Source organism: Pelophylax lessonae (genome assembly GCF_965119305.1).
Source record: "Pelophylax lessonae genome assembly, chromosome: 9".
NCBI lineage: Eukaryota > Metazoa > Chordata > Amphibia > Anura > Ranidae > Pelophylax > Pelophylax lessonae.
In genome coordinates, this window is record NC_138776.1 from 261,151,993 (window position 1) to 261,168,523 (window position 16,531).

General features: G+C 48.0%; 3 protein-coding genes across 3 annotated transcripts in view; all 3 read left to right on the top strand.

The window, feature by feature from the left end:
* The window catches only part of LOC309564419 (uncharacterized protein), a gene marked incomplete at its 3' end in the record, with an annotated part of 909,898 nt that overhangs the window by 646,245 nt on the left and 247,122 nt on the right, over positions 1-16,531 (top strand).
* On the top strand, positions 1,456-2,778 carry LOC309562881 (gastrula zinc finger protein XlCGF66.1-like). The gene is made up of 4 exons (XM_082267200.1): positions 1,456-1,592; positions 1,679-1,852; positions 1,939-2,142; positions 2,452-2,778. The coding sequence occupies exons 1-4, from the start codon at positions 1,497-1,499 to the stop codon at positions 2,668-2,670; spliced, it is 693 nt and encodes a 230-aa protein (XP_082123326.1). The 5' UTR covers positions 1,456-1,496; the 3' UTR covers positions 2,671-2,778.
* The window catches only part of LOC309563481 (uncharacterized protein), a gene marked incomplete at its 3' end in the record, with an annotated part of 35,320 nt that continues 30,558 nt past the window's right edge, over positions 11,770-16,531 (top strand). Inside the window, exon 1 of the mRNA XM_082267874.1 lies at positions 11,770-13,055. Within this exon, the coding sequence (XP_082124000.1) occupies positions 11,794-13,055 (1,262 nt within the window). The 5' untranslated portion in view covers positions 11,770-11,793. The remainder of the gene's footprint in view (positions 13,056-16,531) is intronic.

Here is a 16,531-nt window from a genome sequence, read left to right on the forward strand (position 1 = left end):
TAGGAGACACTTTTACATTTTCCTCGACGCGCCAGGGAACGAGGGTAGGGTATTTTCACGGGAAGTCGACATCATTTGCTAACCCAATATTTTAAGCACTGGGAACGAGGGTAGGGTTATTTCACGGGAAGCCATTGTAACGTTAAAAAACCCTACCCCGTGAAAATTCCCTACCCTTCTCTCTTCCGGTGTGAGCCGATCATTTACTGCCTGAGCATGGGCACTGGGAAGCTGCTCATCTGATGCATGACGTACGTGCACAGGAAGTGATGAGGGTAGGGAATTTTCACGGGGTAGGGTTTTTTAACGTTACAACGGGAGCAGCAGTTTTTATATTCTCCAGTAGGTGGGGATTATTGACGGTGGAACGCACAAACAGGAAGTGATACCAAATGTAGACAGGAAGTGATGTCATGTAACTGTTGGAGTCAAAGGTTAGTCAGGAGGAAGTAGAGAGGAGACATTGCTGGAACTGGCAGAAGAGGAGGTAATAAGATATTATTTTATATTTACACCCAATAACCCCCCTGTCATGTCCGTCTTCTACCAATATATTTCTATAGCCTTCGTGTTACACATATAATTAGTGTTTATATATTGTTTATATTTATACATTCAGAGCCTCTGGTTTATAGACCGGATACATCCTAAATATAGAACCATTTATCCAACTGTCCACCCAGAGCCTCTGGTTTATAGACCGGATACATCCTAAATATAGAACCATTTATCCAACTGTCCATCCAGAGCCTCTGGTTTATAGACCGGATACATCCTAAATATAGAACCATTTATCCAACTGTCCACCCAGAGCCTCTGGTTTATAGACCGGATACATCCTAAAGCCCCGTACACACGAGTAGAAATTCGGCCGGGATATTTTGTCCGACGACCGATCTGCCGATTTTCGACTTGTTACTATGGTGCTTCCGACAACCGACTCCGACTTTTTGGCCGAAAAAATCCTGGTGTGCAGGCTATATAATTTTTGTCGACCGTCAAAACATGTCCGATTTTCGTCTCATTAGTACAGATTTCGATGGGAAAAAACCTTATGAGCAAGACTAGGCATGCTCAGAGATGAAAGAACACAAAGAAAGCAATCCAACACATGACATCACTTCTGAAGTAGAATTCTGTCGTGCGGGAAAATTTGTGTGCAGTCTAGAGCACATTCCAACCAACAGACACCACTCTGGACAAAAGACGAACGACCGGTCGGCGAAAATTCGTTGCGTGTGTACGAGGCTTAAATCTAGAACCCTTTATGCAACTGTCTATGCAGAGCTTCTGGTGTGTAGACCGGATACATCCTAAATATAGAGCAACTAATCCAACTGTCCATCCAGAGCCTCTGGTTTATAGACGAGATCCATCCTAAATATAGAACCATTTATCCAACTGTCTATCCAGAGCCGCTGATCTAAAGCCCAAATTCAGCTTAAACTATCAGTTTTTGTTTCCTTCTACACAAGAGAACATCCTATATAAATCGCATGGCCACCTCAATGAGGATGGAGGAGGACCGGAGTCACATGCCCGAGAAGATCCTAAACCTCACCCTGGAGATCATTTACCTGCTGACTGGAGAGGTGAGAATTCTGGGAGGTCACATGGGTAAGATCGTATGGTCTGATTCTAACTTGTATGGTGACCATTTCTTGGTCTTATTAAACAGAATTATAAAATAGTGAAGAAAATATCGGGTGAGCCATTAACACCCAGCAGCTGTTTTCCTGGGACATCATCCAGTATGGCGTCTCCACCTGACTGCCTGACATCTAACCCCAGAAACAATGGCAAGAAGATTCTAGAAGTCACCAACAAGATCATTGTGCTGCTGACAGGAGAGGTGAGTGGTGCCGGGAATTCTGGGACATTATCCAGTAACAGACAAGGGATGTGTCTGGATGGTGACTGTATCATTGTGTGTGTCAGGTTCCTATAAGGTGTCAGGATGTCACTGTCTATTTCTCCATGGAGGAGTGGGAGTATATAGAAGGACACAAGGATCTCTCCAAGGACGTCATGATGGAGAATCAGCAGCATTTTCGTTCTGTAACATCACAAAAAAATATATTCCATGTCAATGAAATGATAATGAACTTCACCCTGGAGATCATCTACCTGCTGACTGGAGAGGTGAGAATTCCCTGGGGGTGTCACGCAGTGTTAATTTTGACGTCAAAATTCGATTTAGTTTTAGTCATGGTCTTTTGTCTAAAATGCCATTTTAGTTTTAGTCATATTTTAGTGAACTGTATTGTTTTAGTTTTAGTCGTATTTTAGTTTACCAAAATCTTCAGTACCAGTGTTAATTTCGTTGACAAAAATATTTTCGTAGACAAAATGAACACTGGTGTCACGCCACTTTTTTATCAAATAATAAATCTCAGATTTGACCAAATAGGTGAGGAGAAATGTTGTCATATATATTTATGTATAACTCAGGATTGTTCAGTAATTATGAAGACATATAATCAACCGTCACCTTCCGCTGTGACTCCTGAAAGAATAATTGAGCAGAAGGTTCTAGACCGTTCCAACAAGATGATGGAGCTGCTTACAGGAGAGGTGAGCGGTGCTGGGAATTCTGGGACATTATCCAGTAACAGACAAGGGATGTGTCTGGATGGTGACTGTATCATTGTGTGTGTCAGGTTCCTATAAGGTGTCAGGATGTCACTGTCTATTTCTCCATGGAGGAGTGGGAGTATATAGAAGGACACAAGGATCTCTACAAGGACGTCATGATGGAGAATCAGCCGCCCCTCACATCACCGGGTAAGAGGAGACTTTATTGTAAAGGAGAGAGCAGTACGGAGGATCCACCTAGATCCCCCATCATCTGATAAACACATAGAAACAATGTATTCAGTCAGTGTGTGTGTTTCCTACAGATGGATCCAGTAATGGGAACCCACCAGAGAGATGTCCCCGTCCTCTGTATTCCCGGGATTCCACACAGGAAGATCACACCATCCCTCACCATCATCAGGTAGGTGGGACTGAGCAACTAGAATTCAAAATATATTTGTAATTAATTATCGGACATTTTTCTATGTAATACTTTGTTCCCTTATTCTGTCATCTTTGGGATTTAGGGTGAAGAACAGAAAGACATCAAAGTTAAAGAGGAAGAAGAAGAGACGTTGGTGAGTGGAGATCGGCAGTCTATGGAGGAGAGGGAGATGATTATGAAAAGTAAACAGGAGGAATCTTCTCTACATATGGACACAAGTAAGTTATAGACACTAAATACAGAAACATTTCACATTGTTAAAACAAGTTTTAGTTGCAAAAACTCATAAAGTACATCTCCAGAAAAGTGGACTGTCTTTCCCTATGATCTCAAACCCTTGTTAGCTGATAGGCATCAGGATCTTCTCGCCTCCGCTACATGGTATTAGCTAGGTTAGAGCAATTATCTGGCTCTTTTTGGAGTTAAAGTGGATCTTCACCCTCTAAAATAGGGGTCTCTAAACTTTCTAAACAAAAGGCCAGTTTATTGTCCTTCAGACTTTAAGGGGGCTGGACTGTGGCCAGCGGGAGGGGAAATTTTCCTGGCATCAGTGGGAGTAAACAATACCACATTTGTTATTAGGGGCGGAAGAGTGCCCCATCGTTGGTATCATTGGGCGGAAGAGTGCCCCATTGTTGGTATCATTGGGAGGAAGAGTGCCCCATCGTTGCTATCATTGGGAGGAATAGTGCCCCATTGTTGGTATCATTGGGAGGAATAGTACCCCATTGTTGGTATCATTGGGAGGAATAGGGCCCCATTGTTGGTGTCATTGGCAGGAATAGTGCCCCATTGTTGGTATCATTGGGAGGAATAGTGCCCCATTGTTGGTATCATTGGGAGGAATAGTGCCCCATTGTTGGTATCATTGGGAGGAATAGGGCCCCATTGTTGGTATCATTGGGAGGAATAGTGCCCCATTGTTGGTATCATTGGGAGGAATAGTGCCCCATTGTTGGTATCATTGGGAGGATAGTGCCCCATTGTTGGTATCATTGGGAGTAATAGTGCCCCATTGTTGGTATCATTGGGAGGAATAGTGCCTCATTGTTGGTGTCATTGGGAGGAATAGTGCCCCATTGTTGGTATCATTGGGAGGAATAGTGCCCCATTGTTGGTATAATTGGGAGGAATAGTGCCCCATTGTTGGTGTCATTGGGAGGAATAGTGCCCCATTGTTGGTATAATTGGGAGGAATAGTGCCCCATTGTTGGTATCATTGGGAGGAATAGTGCCCCATTGTTGGTATCATTTGGCGGAAGAGTGCCCCATTGTTGGTATCATTGGGAGGAAGAGTGCCCCATCGTTGCTATCATTGGGAGGAATAGTGCCCCATTGTTGGTGTCATTGGCAGGAATAGTGCCCCATTGTTGGTATCATTGGGAGGAATAGGGCCCCATTGTTGGTGTCATTGGGAGGAATAGTGCCCCATTATTGGTGTCATTGTTGATGTCAGTTGGCAGAATAATGTTTCATATTAGTGGGTGGAATAGTGTTCCAAGGGCCAGATAAAGGCAAGCAAAGGGCCGCATCCACAATTTTGAACCCACTACTTTATAAAATGATCCAACCTCTCCACATCACATATCTTAGGAGGTAAAGCCTTTCATTTAGTAAAAATTGAAGGGTCCGGCTCAGGGGGTATCATCGGGAGGCATGCCGGCTGAACCCGGAAAAGCCAGCAGCCTCTCGATGACATCACACCAGAACTTTGCGGCGCGGGACCGAGTCTGCTGAAGAAGAAGAAGATCCCAGCTGGACAACGCTGGATCCGCTGGGTCGGTGAGTATCTAAAATGTACAGAGCTCACCACAAGGTAAGTAGATGTTTAAATAAAAAAAAATTGGAATAGAGGGTGAAAATCCGCTTTAAGGCGGTGGGTTTAGCAGAGAGTGGACAGTCTCAGTTGCATTGCGTGGGAATTTAGCTTTCATTTTTAATGAGCCCTCTAACAGGTCGGTGAATAAAAAGCAGATGGGAAGAGGGCCAGGAGCAGATGGGTTTTTAACCTTTTGCCGACCATGTAACGCATATATGCTGCAGCAAGAGAAGTGAGCTTTAACGCACAGCCGCCACACTTAGGCCGCCAAAGACGCAAGAGTTTGTGTGCTGATAAAGCGCTCTCTGGAGGTTCTTAGCACTCTGACCAAGCAGTCACCAACAGCTTTTGGCCAAAGCTTCTGAGCCATGGCTTCCAATCATGGGACCACTGTGTGAGCCAATCACAGCAGTCACATGATACAGAATCTGCACCGTGTCCTGGACATTAAAGCCTACCTAAAGGACCACCAGGAAGTTAAGTTATTTTCATGTATTAGAGGCCAAACAGGTCCCAGTTTAAATTTCTTGGGCTGTGGGGCTCGACCTCGAACCTTTGCACAGAATCCTTAAAGTGGTTGTAAACCTGGAAAGTCAAAAACAAACAGAACACTAAAGCTAATTAGGGATCGACCGATTTATTGGCAAGGCCGATATATTGAAGGCCTGATATGCACTTTCCCCGATATATCGGAATCGGCTCCGGAGGTTACCGATATTGCCGATTATTGTCGTGACGTCATTGCGTATGTTGCGCCACGCGCCTCCGCGCACTGGGACAGCTTCTGCCTCCCTCAGCCTCTGGAGTCGGGGAGTCTCGGGACAGTGAGTGTACAGTGCACACAGTGTATTTAACACAGCCACCACATACATACACCCACAGCTGCCCGGTGCCAGCCACCCACAGGCCTATACCAGCCAGCCAGCCACAGGCCCTGCCTGTACCAGCTAGCCAGCCACAGGCCCTGGGCCTGCACCAGCCACCCACCCAACACACAGGGTGCCAGCCAGCCACCCACCCACCAAAGGGTGTCAGCCAGCCACCCACCACAGGGTGCCAGCCACCAAAGGATGCCAGCCAGCCACCCACCACAGGGTGCCAGCCAGCCACCACAGGGTGCCAGCCACCCACCACAGGGCCACAGGGTGCCAGCCACCCACCAAAGGGTTCAGTAACAGATTTGTGTCGAAAATTGTGTTTATTTTGCAAAACTTTAAATGTTCAAAATATCGGCCCATATCGGCCGATACCGATATGCAATGGCCAAAATATCGGTATCGGCAAGGAAAAACCGATATCGGTCGATCCCTAAAGCTTATAAAGAACAAGAGCACAAATCATTTGTGCATAGTATGGCTGGTAGAAGAACAGCCTGTCGTCTGTAATCCTCCCTGCTCTCCAGATTAAAAAAAAAACCAACACCATGAAAAATATGGTGGCACCATGCCCCTTTTCTTTTGATTGACCGCCTGTGAAATGAGACATGCCTGAGTCTGTGTGAAGGAGGCATGCCTGCTGCTGCTCCGTACCTCGTTGGGAAGCGAGTTTACTGTCACTTTCCTCTCTCCTCTCCTCTGGAGATCCAGGTACAAAGTTCACTGAGTTAGTGGAGCGTACAGAAAAAGAGACATCGGAGAGAAACACATCAGAGAGAGAGTGAGAGATCAGAGAAAGGGAGACATCAAAGAGAGCGTAACATCAGAGAGAGAGGGGCATCAAAGAATACATAGAGAGACTCTGTGATCATCTCTGTGATATCAGGAAGAGACAAGAGAGAGACATCAGAGTGAGACATCAAAGAGACAGTGACATCAGTGAGAGAGGGGCATCAGAGAATACATAGAAAGACTCTGTGATCATCTCTGTGACATCAGAGAGTGAGAGAGACATCAGAGAGAGAGACATCAGAGAGAAAAAGAGAGAGAGGCATCAGAGAATGAGTCATCAGTGACAGAGCGAGACATTAGAGAGAGAGAGAGAGAGACATCAGAGAGGAAGAGAGACATCAGAGAGGGAGAGAGACATCAAAGAATACATAGAAAGACTCTGTGATTAGGTGGGATGGGAATAGTGTGACTCTGTGATCATCTCTGACATCAGAGAACGAGAGAGACATCAGATAGAGAGAGGCATCAAAGAGAGAGTGACATCAGAGAGAGAGAGAGGGGAATCGGAGAAAACATAGACTCTTTGATCATCTCTGTGACATCAGAGAGAGAGACATTAAAGAAAGAATGAAATCAGAGAGAGAGGGGCATCAAAGAATACATAGAGAGACTCTGTTCTCATCTCTGTGACATCAGAGAGAGAGGCATCAGAGAGAGACATCAGAGAGAGAGAGACATCAAAGAGAGAGAGACATCAGAGAGAGAGGGGCATCAGAGAGAGAGAGGGGCATCAGAGAATACATAGAGAGACTCTGTGATTAGGTGGGATGGGAATAGTGTGATGTTAAGTCTCCGCCCCTCCAAGAGAGAGGAGAAAAGCACACAGAGCGGCTCTGCCCATCCCTCCCCACTGCTGCCCATTCACAGAAGCCATTGTATCTTATGAATGAGTTTACGTAAAACAAGGACTTCTGTGAATGGGCAGAAAGAGGGGGGAGGGGCAGGCTTAGCAGTTCCAGCGACTCTGCTCTTGAAGGAACTGAGACCACAGAGAGCAGCAGTTGGTGCTCCAGAAGTTATCTTCCTGGAGAACAATAAACCTGTCAGATGTGAATAATAGAGATAGGTCCACGAGGCGGCAGTCACCTCATTAGACATAACTCTTGGTATGCCTAGAATTCAGCTTTAAGGATTGCAGCCATTCTCTGGTCCATTAAGAACAGGGTTGTTTTATGTTTATGTAGCACTGCCCCCTTGAGGACTGCTGGATTCCACTCCTTCGGGTCCCTTTGGGTTACCATTAGCAGTTTAATACTTTACTTCTTGGCTCAGTCAATGATCAGTCCAGGGGTATGTAGTTTTTTTTTGGTGTTTTATTTAAATTATGGATGGGAGGAGGGAATAGTGGCATACTCCAAATTAACTATTCACAATGCGGAGGACTCCTACTTCTGATGATGCAGCCAGGCTGCTGTCTCACCCTGCCACTAGGTGAATTTGGATTAAGTCTCTATCCAGATGACTTGATGGACCAGATTATCTTCAGGATTCTCTCCTAGTATCCCCTTTCACTTGACACACTGACACCCGTCCTCTGATTATCCTACACCGGGTGGCCCCCCTTAGGTCAGGCCCCCAGACACTGCTTTTCGAGGGTCTCCAGTGTCTCTCCCCCTTTAGTCAGTTTCCTGGACCTCTAGCTTCAGTTCCGTTCCTTTGCTCCCCAGGCCGACCGCCTGCGACCACGTGCCACCACTTACAGAGGAGGAGGCAGCCGGCACCCTCCCTCCGGGACTCTGCTCACTAGCCAAAGACCCCACAGCACATGTGCTCCTGGCTTTTATACAGTATCCCAGAATGCACCGAGACAGCCAGCCTCTACCAATCACAAGCAGGGCCGCTGATAGGGGGGGACCACCGGTCCTCTTGTAGGGGGCCCGAGCACGGGGGGGGGGGTCCACAGAGGGAGGGGAATTTGTGATGAACTACCTTTACAGAAACCTTCCTCTACCCACTGAAAGCTGATCTTTCCCCCTCCCTGCTGCCAGCTTTTATCTGCTGAGAAAGAGACAGTTGTCCCTCACTAATCTCCCTCCCTGTGTGGGTCCCCCTCCTAGCACTGGCTCTAATGTTATCTCTGCTAGGTGAGTTTTTTTATCTCTGTAACTTCTCTCCCTGCAGTTCTTCCTATACTCCTTGTCCCAGCCTGTATATTTTTTTCATCTCTCTCCCCCCATTGCTTGGTCTTCCTGACACAGTCACAGCTGATCAGCTGCATTCCCATGGGGTGAAGGATTTACTGTTACACCAGTTCTATAGCTGCCATTTATCTTGTCCCAGTGCAGTTTAGTGTGCTTCATGTAGCTGGGCTTCCCACTCCTCTCCCCCAGGCCTCTTTCACACTTGTGTGACTTGCCCTGCCATTTGGGACTGCAAAGTCGCACGACGAGTCGTACTCCATGATTTCCAATGAGTACCATTCATATCTGTACGACTTCAAGGCGCAAAGACTTCAAAGTAGTCCCTGCACTACTTTTGGGCTGATTTTAATGCCCTCTGAGGTCCAAGGACATAGGCATTGCTTCAAGTCCAGTCTAAATCGCATCAAAATCGCGGCAAAAAAAATATGGTAAAATTACGCGACTTTTAGGTCGCACAAGTGTGAAAGGGGCCTAAGGGCTCATTCCCACAGGTACTCTGGCTGTGTGAAGGAGGGGTTTGGGCTGGAACCACCTGTCATTCTATGGGGATGCAGTGCCTGTATGAACACAGCCACAGGCCGTAATTTGACAGGTGAGCGGTCCCCAAATTCCCACTGTCTGTGTGTGGGCTGTACATGGGCATCCCCACGCCTGGCAAATTAGGACCCTCAGCTGTGTTTGTACAGCTCCAGGTGGCTCAAGCCACATAAATTAGCCACTGATTCGCACTGTACAGACCACAGCACCCATGTGCATGACCCCCAAAATCTCATTCACACACATTTACAGTATCAACTCTGTTTCATCTTTTAGATTTCGTGGGAATTCTGTGAGTTATGTTGTATTTATGTCTGCTAGTAATGATTTTATTGTATTTTTATCTAAATATAGCTTTAATATCTTCGTGGTGGTCTGTACGGGGCCCTGCAATTTCTATCAGCAGCCCTGATCACCAGCACTGTATCCAAGCCTATGTATCCATTGGTCAGGTTTCCTCCCACTGTCCAACATGCCTCCCTATTGGACCAGTGTGAAACACTCCCTAGACCAGATGAATCACACACTGAGCACCATGAGCAGACCTAACTCACAGATCCTGCTCCCTGGTAGGCAGAAAGCAATATAGAATTTACCTGCTGCTCCTCTGATAGGCAGACAGAGCCAAAAACTATACTCTCTCTCTAGCACCTACCTAGGAGGGTGCTACACTCACCCCCCCCCCACCAAACCGAGCCATGTCCTCACTAACACCTACCTAGTAGGGTGCTACACTAACCCCCCCACCAAACCGAGCCATGTCCTCACTAACACCTACCTAGGAGGGTGCTACACTCACCCCCACCAAACTGAGCCATGTCCTCACTAACACCTACCTAGGAGGGTGCTACACTCACCCCCCAGCCAAACCGAGCCATGTCCTCACTAACACCTACCTAGGAGGGTACTACACTCACCCCCCGCCAAACCGAGCCATGTCCTCACTGACACCTAACTAGGAGGGTGCTACACTCACCCCCGCCAAACCGAGCCATGTCCTCACTAACACCTACCTGGGAGGGTGCTACACTCACCCCCCACCAAACCAAGCCATGTCCTCACTAACACCTACCTAGGAGGGTGCTACACTCACCCCCCCCCCCCGCCAAATCGAGCCATGTCCTCACTAACCCCTACCAAGGAGGGTGCTACACTCACCCCCCACCAAACCGAGCCATGTCCTCACTGACACCTTGCTAGGAGGGTGCTACACTCACCCCGGCCAAACCGAGCCATGTCCTAACTAACACCTACCTAGGAGGGTGCTACACTCACCCCCCACCAAACCAAGCCATGTCCTCACTAACACCTACCTAGGAGGGTGCTACACTCACCCCCCGCCAAATCGAGCCATGTCCTCACTAACCCTTACCAAGGAGGGTGCTACACTCACCCCCCACCAAACCGAGCCATGTCCTCACTAATGCCTACCTAGGAGGGTGCTACACTCTCCCCTCACCAAAGCGAGCCATGTCCTCACTAACACCTACCTAGGAGGGTGCTACACTCACCCCCCGCCAAACCGAGCCATGTCCTCACTAACACCTACCTAGGAGGGTGCTACACTCTCCCCCCACCAAACCGAGCCACGTCCTCACTAACACATACCTAGGAGGGTTCTACACTCACCCCCCACCAAACTGAGCCATGTCCTCTCTAACCCCTACCAAGGAGGGTGCTACACTCACCCCCCACCAAACCGAGCCATGTCCTCACTGACACCTACCTAGGAGGGTGCTACACTCACCCCGGCCAAACCGAGCCATGTCCTCACTAACACCTACCTAGGAGGGTGCTACACTCACCCCCGCCAAACCGAGCCATGTCCTCACTAACACCTACATAGGAGGGTGCTACACTCACCCCCTACCAAACCAAGCCATGTCCTCACTAACACCTACCTAGGAGGGTGCTACACTCACCCCCCGCCAAATCGAGCCATGTCCTCACTAACCCCTACAAAGGAGGGTGCTACACTCACCCCCCGCCAAACCGAGCCATATCCTCACTAACACCTACCAAGGAGGGTGCTACACTCACCCCCCACCAAACCGAGCCATGTCCTCACTAATGCCTACCTAGGAGGGTGCTACACTCTCCCCTCACCAAAGCGAGCCATGTCCTCACTAACACCTACCTAGGAGGGTGCTACACTCACCCCCCGCCAAACCGAGCCATGTCCTCACTAACACCTACCTAGGAGGGTGCTACACTCTCCCCCCACCAAACCGAGCCACGTCCTCACTAACACATACCTAGGAGGGTGCTACACTCACCCCCCACCAAACTGAGCCATGTCCTCACTAACACCTACTTAGGAGGGTGCTACATTTACCTTGTGCAGCTTCAGGATTGGAGGACGGCCACGCTTTAGCAGGTACTTTAATGTCTATTTTTAATTACCTTCTAACAGGTGGACTCCATGCCCAGAATTCCTCGGAGGGACATCTTATGGTATCTCCAGGTTATCATGCACAAGATCATGGAACCAGAAAACGTTCACCAGGAGGACATCCCATGACTCATAATGTAAATCACAGGCCGTACCATTTGGAGAAACCAGTGGAAGCTTCTAAGAGTGTGAAGTCTTCTGATAAATCCCATACTATGACTTCCGATACCCCTCCGACATCTCACAATGCGGACACATCAACAACTACATCCGATTCAAAGAAATCTTTAGGAAATGAAGACGTTCACACAGGCGAGGATAAAATGTCGTGTCTGGGGTGCGGGAAATCTTTTAAGCTAAGATCTGAACTTCTTTTACACCTCAGATCTCACACCAGAGTGACTTTTACGTGTTCGGAGTGCGGACAATCCTTCTCCGAAAAAGGCGAATTTCAGACGCACCAGAAAAGTCACAGGGGCGAACGGCCTTATTCATGTTCAGAGTGCGGGAAAAGCTTCACCGAGAAAAGCGTCCTCCTTACACACCAGAGAATCCACACAGGCGAGCGCCCTTTTTCATGTTCAGAGTGCGGGAAGTGTTTCATTCAGAAAGGAGCGCTCGTTACCCACCAAAGAATTCACACAGGAGAGCGTCCTTATTCCTGCTCAGAGTGCCGGAAATCTTTTGCCGAGAAAGGAAAACTTCTTGCACACCAGAGAAGTCACACGGGTGAATTTCCTTTCTCGTGTTCAGAGTGCTGGAAATGTTTCAACGAGAAGGGAAAACTTATTAGGCACCAGAAAAGTCACTCGGACGAGCGTCCTTTTGCGTGTTCGGAGTGTGGGAAAAGTTTCACTGAGAAAAGAGCACTACTGATACACCAGAGAATTCACACAGGCGAATATCCTTTCCCTTGTTCAGAGTGCGGAAAACGGTTCACGCAGAAAGCGCACCTTCTTAGACACCAAAAAAGCCACAAGGGCGAGCGTCCTTTCTCCTGCGCAGATTGTGGTAAATGTTTTACTCACAAAGGAAACTTAATTACACACCAGAGAATTCACACAGGCGAATTTCCTTTCTCGTGTCCAGAGTGCGGGAAATGTTTCACTCAGAAAGTACACCTCCATAAACACCAGAGAATCCACACGGGCGAGCGTCCTTTCTCCTGTTCAGAGTGTGGAAAATGCTTCACTGAGAAAGGAAAACTCATCACGCACCAAAGAAGGCACACAGGCGAGCGTCCCTTTTCATGTCCCGAGTGTGGAAAGAGTTTCACCGAAAAAAGCGCTCTGATTTTACACCAGAGACGGCACACGGGCGAACGCCCCTTTTCCTGTTCGGAGTGCGGGAGATCTTTTCTCGAGAAAAGGAACCTCATTTATCACCAGAGAATCCACACCCGTGAGGGCCCTTTTCCGTGCTCAGAGTGCGGGAAATGTTTCACGCATAAAGGAAACCTAATTAGGCACCAAAAAACGCACACTTAAGGACGCTGTTGACGAATGTTCGGTGGCCTTTAACAGACTGAATCGAACTATAACACCCAATCAGAATTTGTCTTTTACCCATGAACCTTAGGTTGCTGCTCCTTATTGGACCCAGTGGATAATTAACCAGTTCTGGACCAGAAGGATTTGCCCCTTTAAGCCCCCCCCCCACAGTTAGAAGACACCCCCTAGGCTCACATTTAACCCTTTGATCGCCCCTGGGTTAACCCCTTCCCTGCCAGTGCCATTAGCATACCTCCCAACCTTAGATAAGAATGAGGAACACCTATTAGAAAAAGTATGTAAGTATAGGACACACCCTCTGCCACGCCCCCTTTAACCATTTCTGGACTGGAAGGATTTGCCCCCTTAAGCCCATCCCATCATTTTTGCGGGACTGCGACATTGCGGCGGACAGATCGGACCCCTAACTGACATTTTTGACACTTTGGGGGGGGGGGGGGGCAGTGACATTACTACAGTAATCAGTGCTTAAAATATGTACTGTTTCTGTAATAATGAGACTAGCAGGGATGGGGTTAACGCTACGGGCGATCAAAGGGTTAAATGTCTGCCTAAGGGGTGCTTTCTAACTGTGTGTGGGGAAGGGCTCACTGAGTGAACAGAGACCTGTGACACTGGCAGGGAAGGGGTTAACGCCAGGGGCGATCAAAGGGTTAAGTGTGAGCCTAGGGGGTGCTTACTAACTGTAGGGGGGGGCTTGTGAAATGACCATAGAGAGCTGTGATCCTATAAAGAAGTCCTAATAAAATGAATGATGATAATGAATAATAAAGATCTGCACTAGTCACTGTCGCTTTGTTTTGTTGTCTGAATGACGGTAACACTAGGGGGCGCATGTATAAAAATATTTGCAAAGCTACTCTGGCAGCAAAACTGGATGTACATCTGTACTGTGCAAAACTGGATGTTAGTAGGCTATTTTCTCTCCAGGTCGAATGTTCCTCATTCAAAGGAATAGCGATAACCAGGAAAATACCACATTTTGGGCACTAGATGGAGCTGATGATCATAGGAAATAAATACTTATTGTTCTTTTCACAAAATGTCCAGTGCAAGCCCCTATTCCCTGTAACAGAAGAGGTATTATACTCCCCTCTCCGGTGTCCTGTGTCTCCTACCTCCCCTTCATTCCCTGTAATAGAAGAGGTATTATACTCCCCTCTCCGGTGTCCTGTGTCTCCTACCTCCCCTTCATTCCCTGTAATAGCAGAGGTATTATACTCCCCTCTCTGGTGTCCTGTGACTGCTACCTCCCCTCCATTCCCTGTAATAGAAGAGGTATTATACTCCCCTCTCCGGTGTCCCATGTCTCCTACCTCCCCTCCATTCCCTGTAATAGAAGAGGTATTATACTCTCCTCTCCAGTGTCCTGTGTCTCCTACCTCCCCTCCATTCCCTGTAATAGAAGAGGTATTATACTCCCCTCTCCGGTGTCCTGTGTCTCCTACATCCCCTCCATTCCCTGTAATAGAAGAGGTATTATACTCCCCTCTCCAGTGTCCCGTGTCTCCTACATCCCCTCCATTCCCTGTAATAGAAGAGGTATTATACTCCCCTCTCCGGTGTCCTGTGTCTCCTACCTACCCTCCATTCCCTGTAATAGAAGAGGTATTATACTCCCCTCTCCAGTGTCCCGTGTCTCCTACCTCCCCTCCATTCCCTGTAATAGAAGAGGTATTATACTCCCCTCTCCAGTGTTCTGTGTCTCCTACCTCTCCTCCATTCCCTGTAATAGAAGAGGTATTATACTCTCCTCTCCAGTGTCCCGTGTCTCCTACCTCCCCTCCATTCCCTGTAAAAGAAGAGGTATTATACTCCCCTCTCCGGTGTCCTGTGTCTCCTACATCCCCTCCATTCCCTGTAATAGAAGAGGTATTACACTCCCCTCTCCGGTGTCCTGTGTCTCCTACCTCTCCTCCATTCCCTGTAATAGAAGAGGTATTATATTCCCCTCTCCAGTGTTCTATGTCTCCTACCCCCCCCCCCTCCATTCCCTGTAATAGAAGAGGTATTATACTCCCCTCTCCAGTGTCCCGTGTCTCCTACCCTCCTAACTCCCCTCCATTCCCTGTAATAGAAGAGGTATTATAGTCCCCTCTCCGGTGACCTGTGTCTCCTACCTCCCCTCCATTCCCTCTAATAGAAGAGGTATTATACTCCCCTCTCCGGTGTCCTGTGTCTCCTACCTCCCTTCCATTCCCTGTAATAGAAGAGGTATTATAGTCCCCTCTCCAGTGTCCAGTGTCTCTTACCTCTCCTCCCTTCCCTGTAATAGAAGAGGTATTATACTCCCCTCTCCGGTTACCTGTCTCCTACCTCCCCTTCATTCCCTGTAATAGAAGAGGTATTGTACTCCCCTCTCTGGTGTGCCATGTCTTCTACCTCTCCTCCATTCCCTGTAATAGAAGAGGTATTATACTCCCCTCTCCAGTGTTCTATGTCTCCTACCTCTCCTCCATACCCTGTAATAGAAGAGGTATTATACTCCCCTCTCCGGTTTTCCGTGTCTCCTACCTCCCCTCTATTCCCTGTAATAGCAGAGGTATTATAGTTCCCTCTCCAGTGTCCTGTGTCTTCTACCTCCCCTCCATTCCCTGTAATGGAAGAGGTATTATACTCCCCTCTCCGGTGTTCCATGTCTCCTACCTCCCCTTCATTCCCTGTAACAGAAGAGGTATTATACTCCCCTCTCCGGTGTCCTGTGTCTTCTACCTCCCCTCCATTCCCACAGGACACCGGAGAGGGGTGTATAATACCTCTTCTATTACAGGGAATGGAGGGGAGGTAGGAGACACGGGACAACGGAGAGGGGAGTATAATACATCTTCTATTACAGAGAATGGAGGAGAGGTAGGAGACACAGGACACTGGAGAGGAGAGTATAATACCTCTTCTATTACAGGGAATGGAGGTATTATACTCTCCTCTCCAGTGTCCTGTGTCTCCTACCTCTCCTCCATTCTATGTAATAGAAGATGTATTATACTCCCCTCTCCGTTGTCCCGTGTCTCCTACCTCCCCTCCATTCCCTGTAATAGAAGAGGTATTATACACCCCTCTCCGGTGTCCTGTGTCTCCTACCTCCCCTCCATTCCCTGTAATAGAAGAGGTATTATACTTCCCTCTACGGTGTCCTGTGTCTCCTACCTCTCCTCCATTCCCTGTAATAGAAGAGGGTATTATACTCCCCTCTACGGTGTCCTGTGTCTCCTACCTCCCCTCCATTCCCTGTAATAGAAGAGGTATTATACTCCCCTCTCCGGTGTCCCGTGTCTCCTACCTCCCCTCCATTCCCTGTAACAAAAGAGGTATTATACTTCCCTCTCCGGTGTCCCATGTCTCCTACCTCTCCTCCATTCCCTGTAATAGAAGAGGTATTATACTCCCCTCTCCGGTGTTCCATATCTCCTACATCCCCTCCATTCTCTGTAATAGAAGAGGT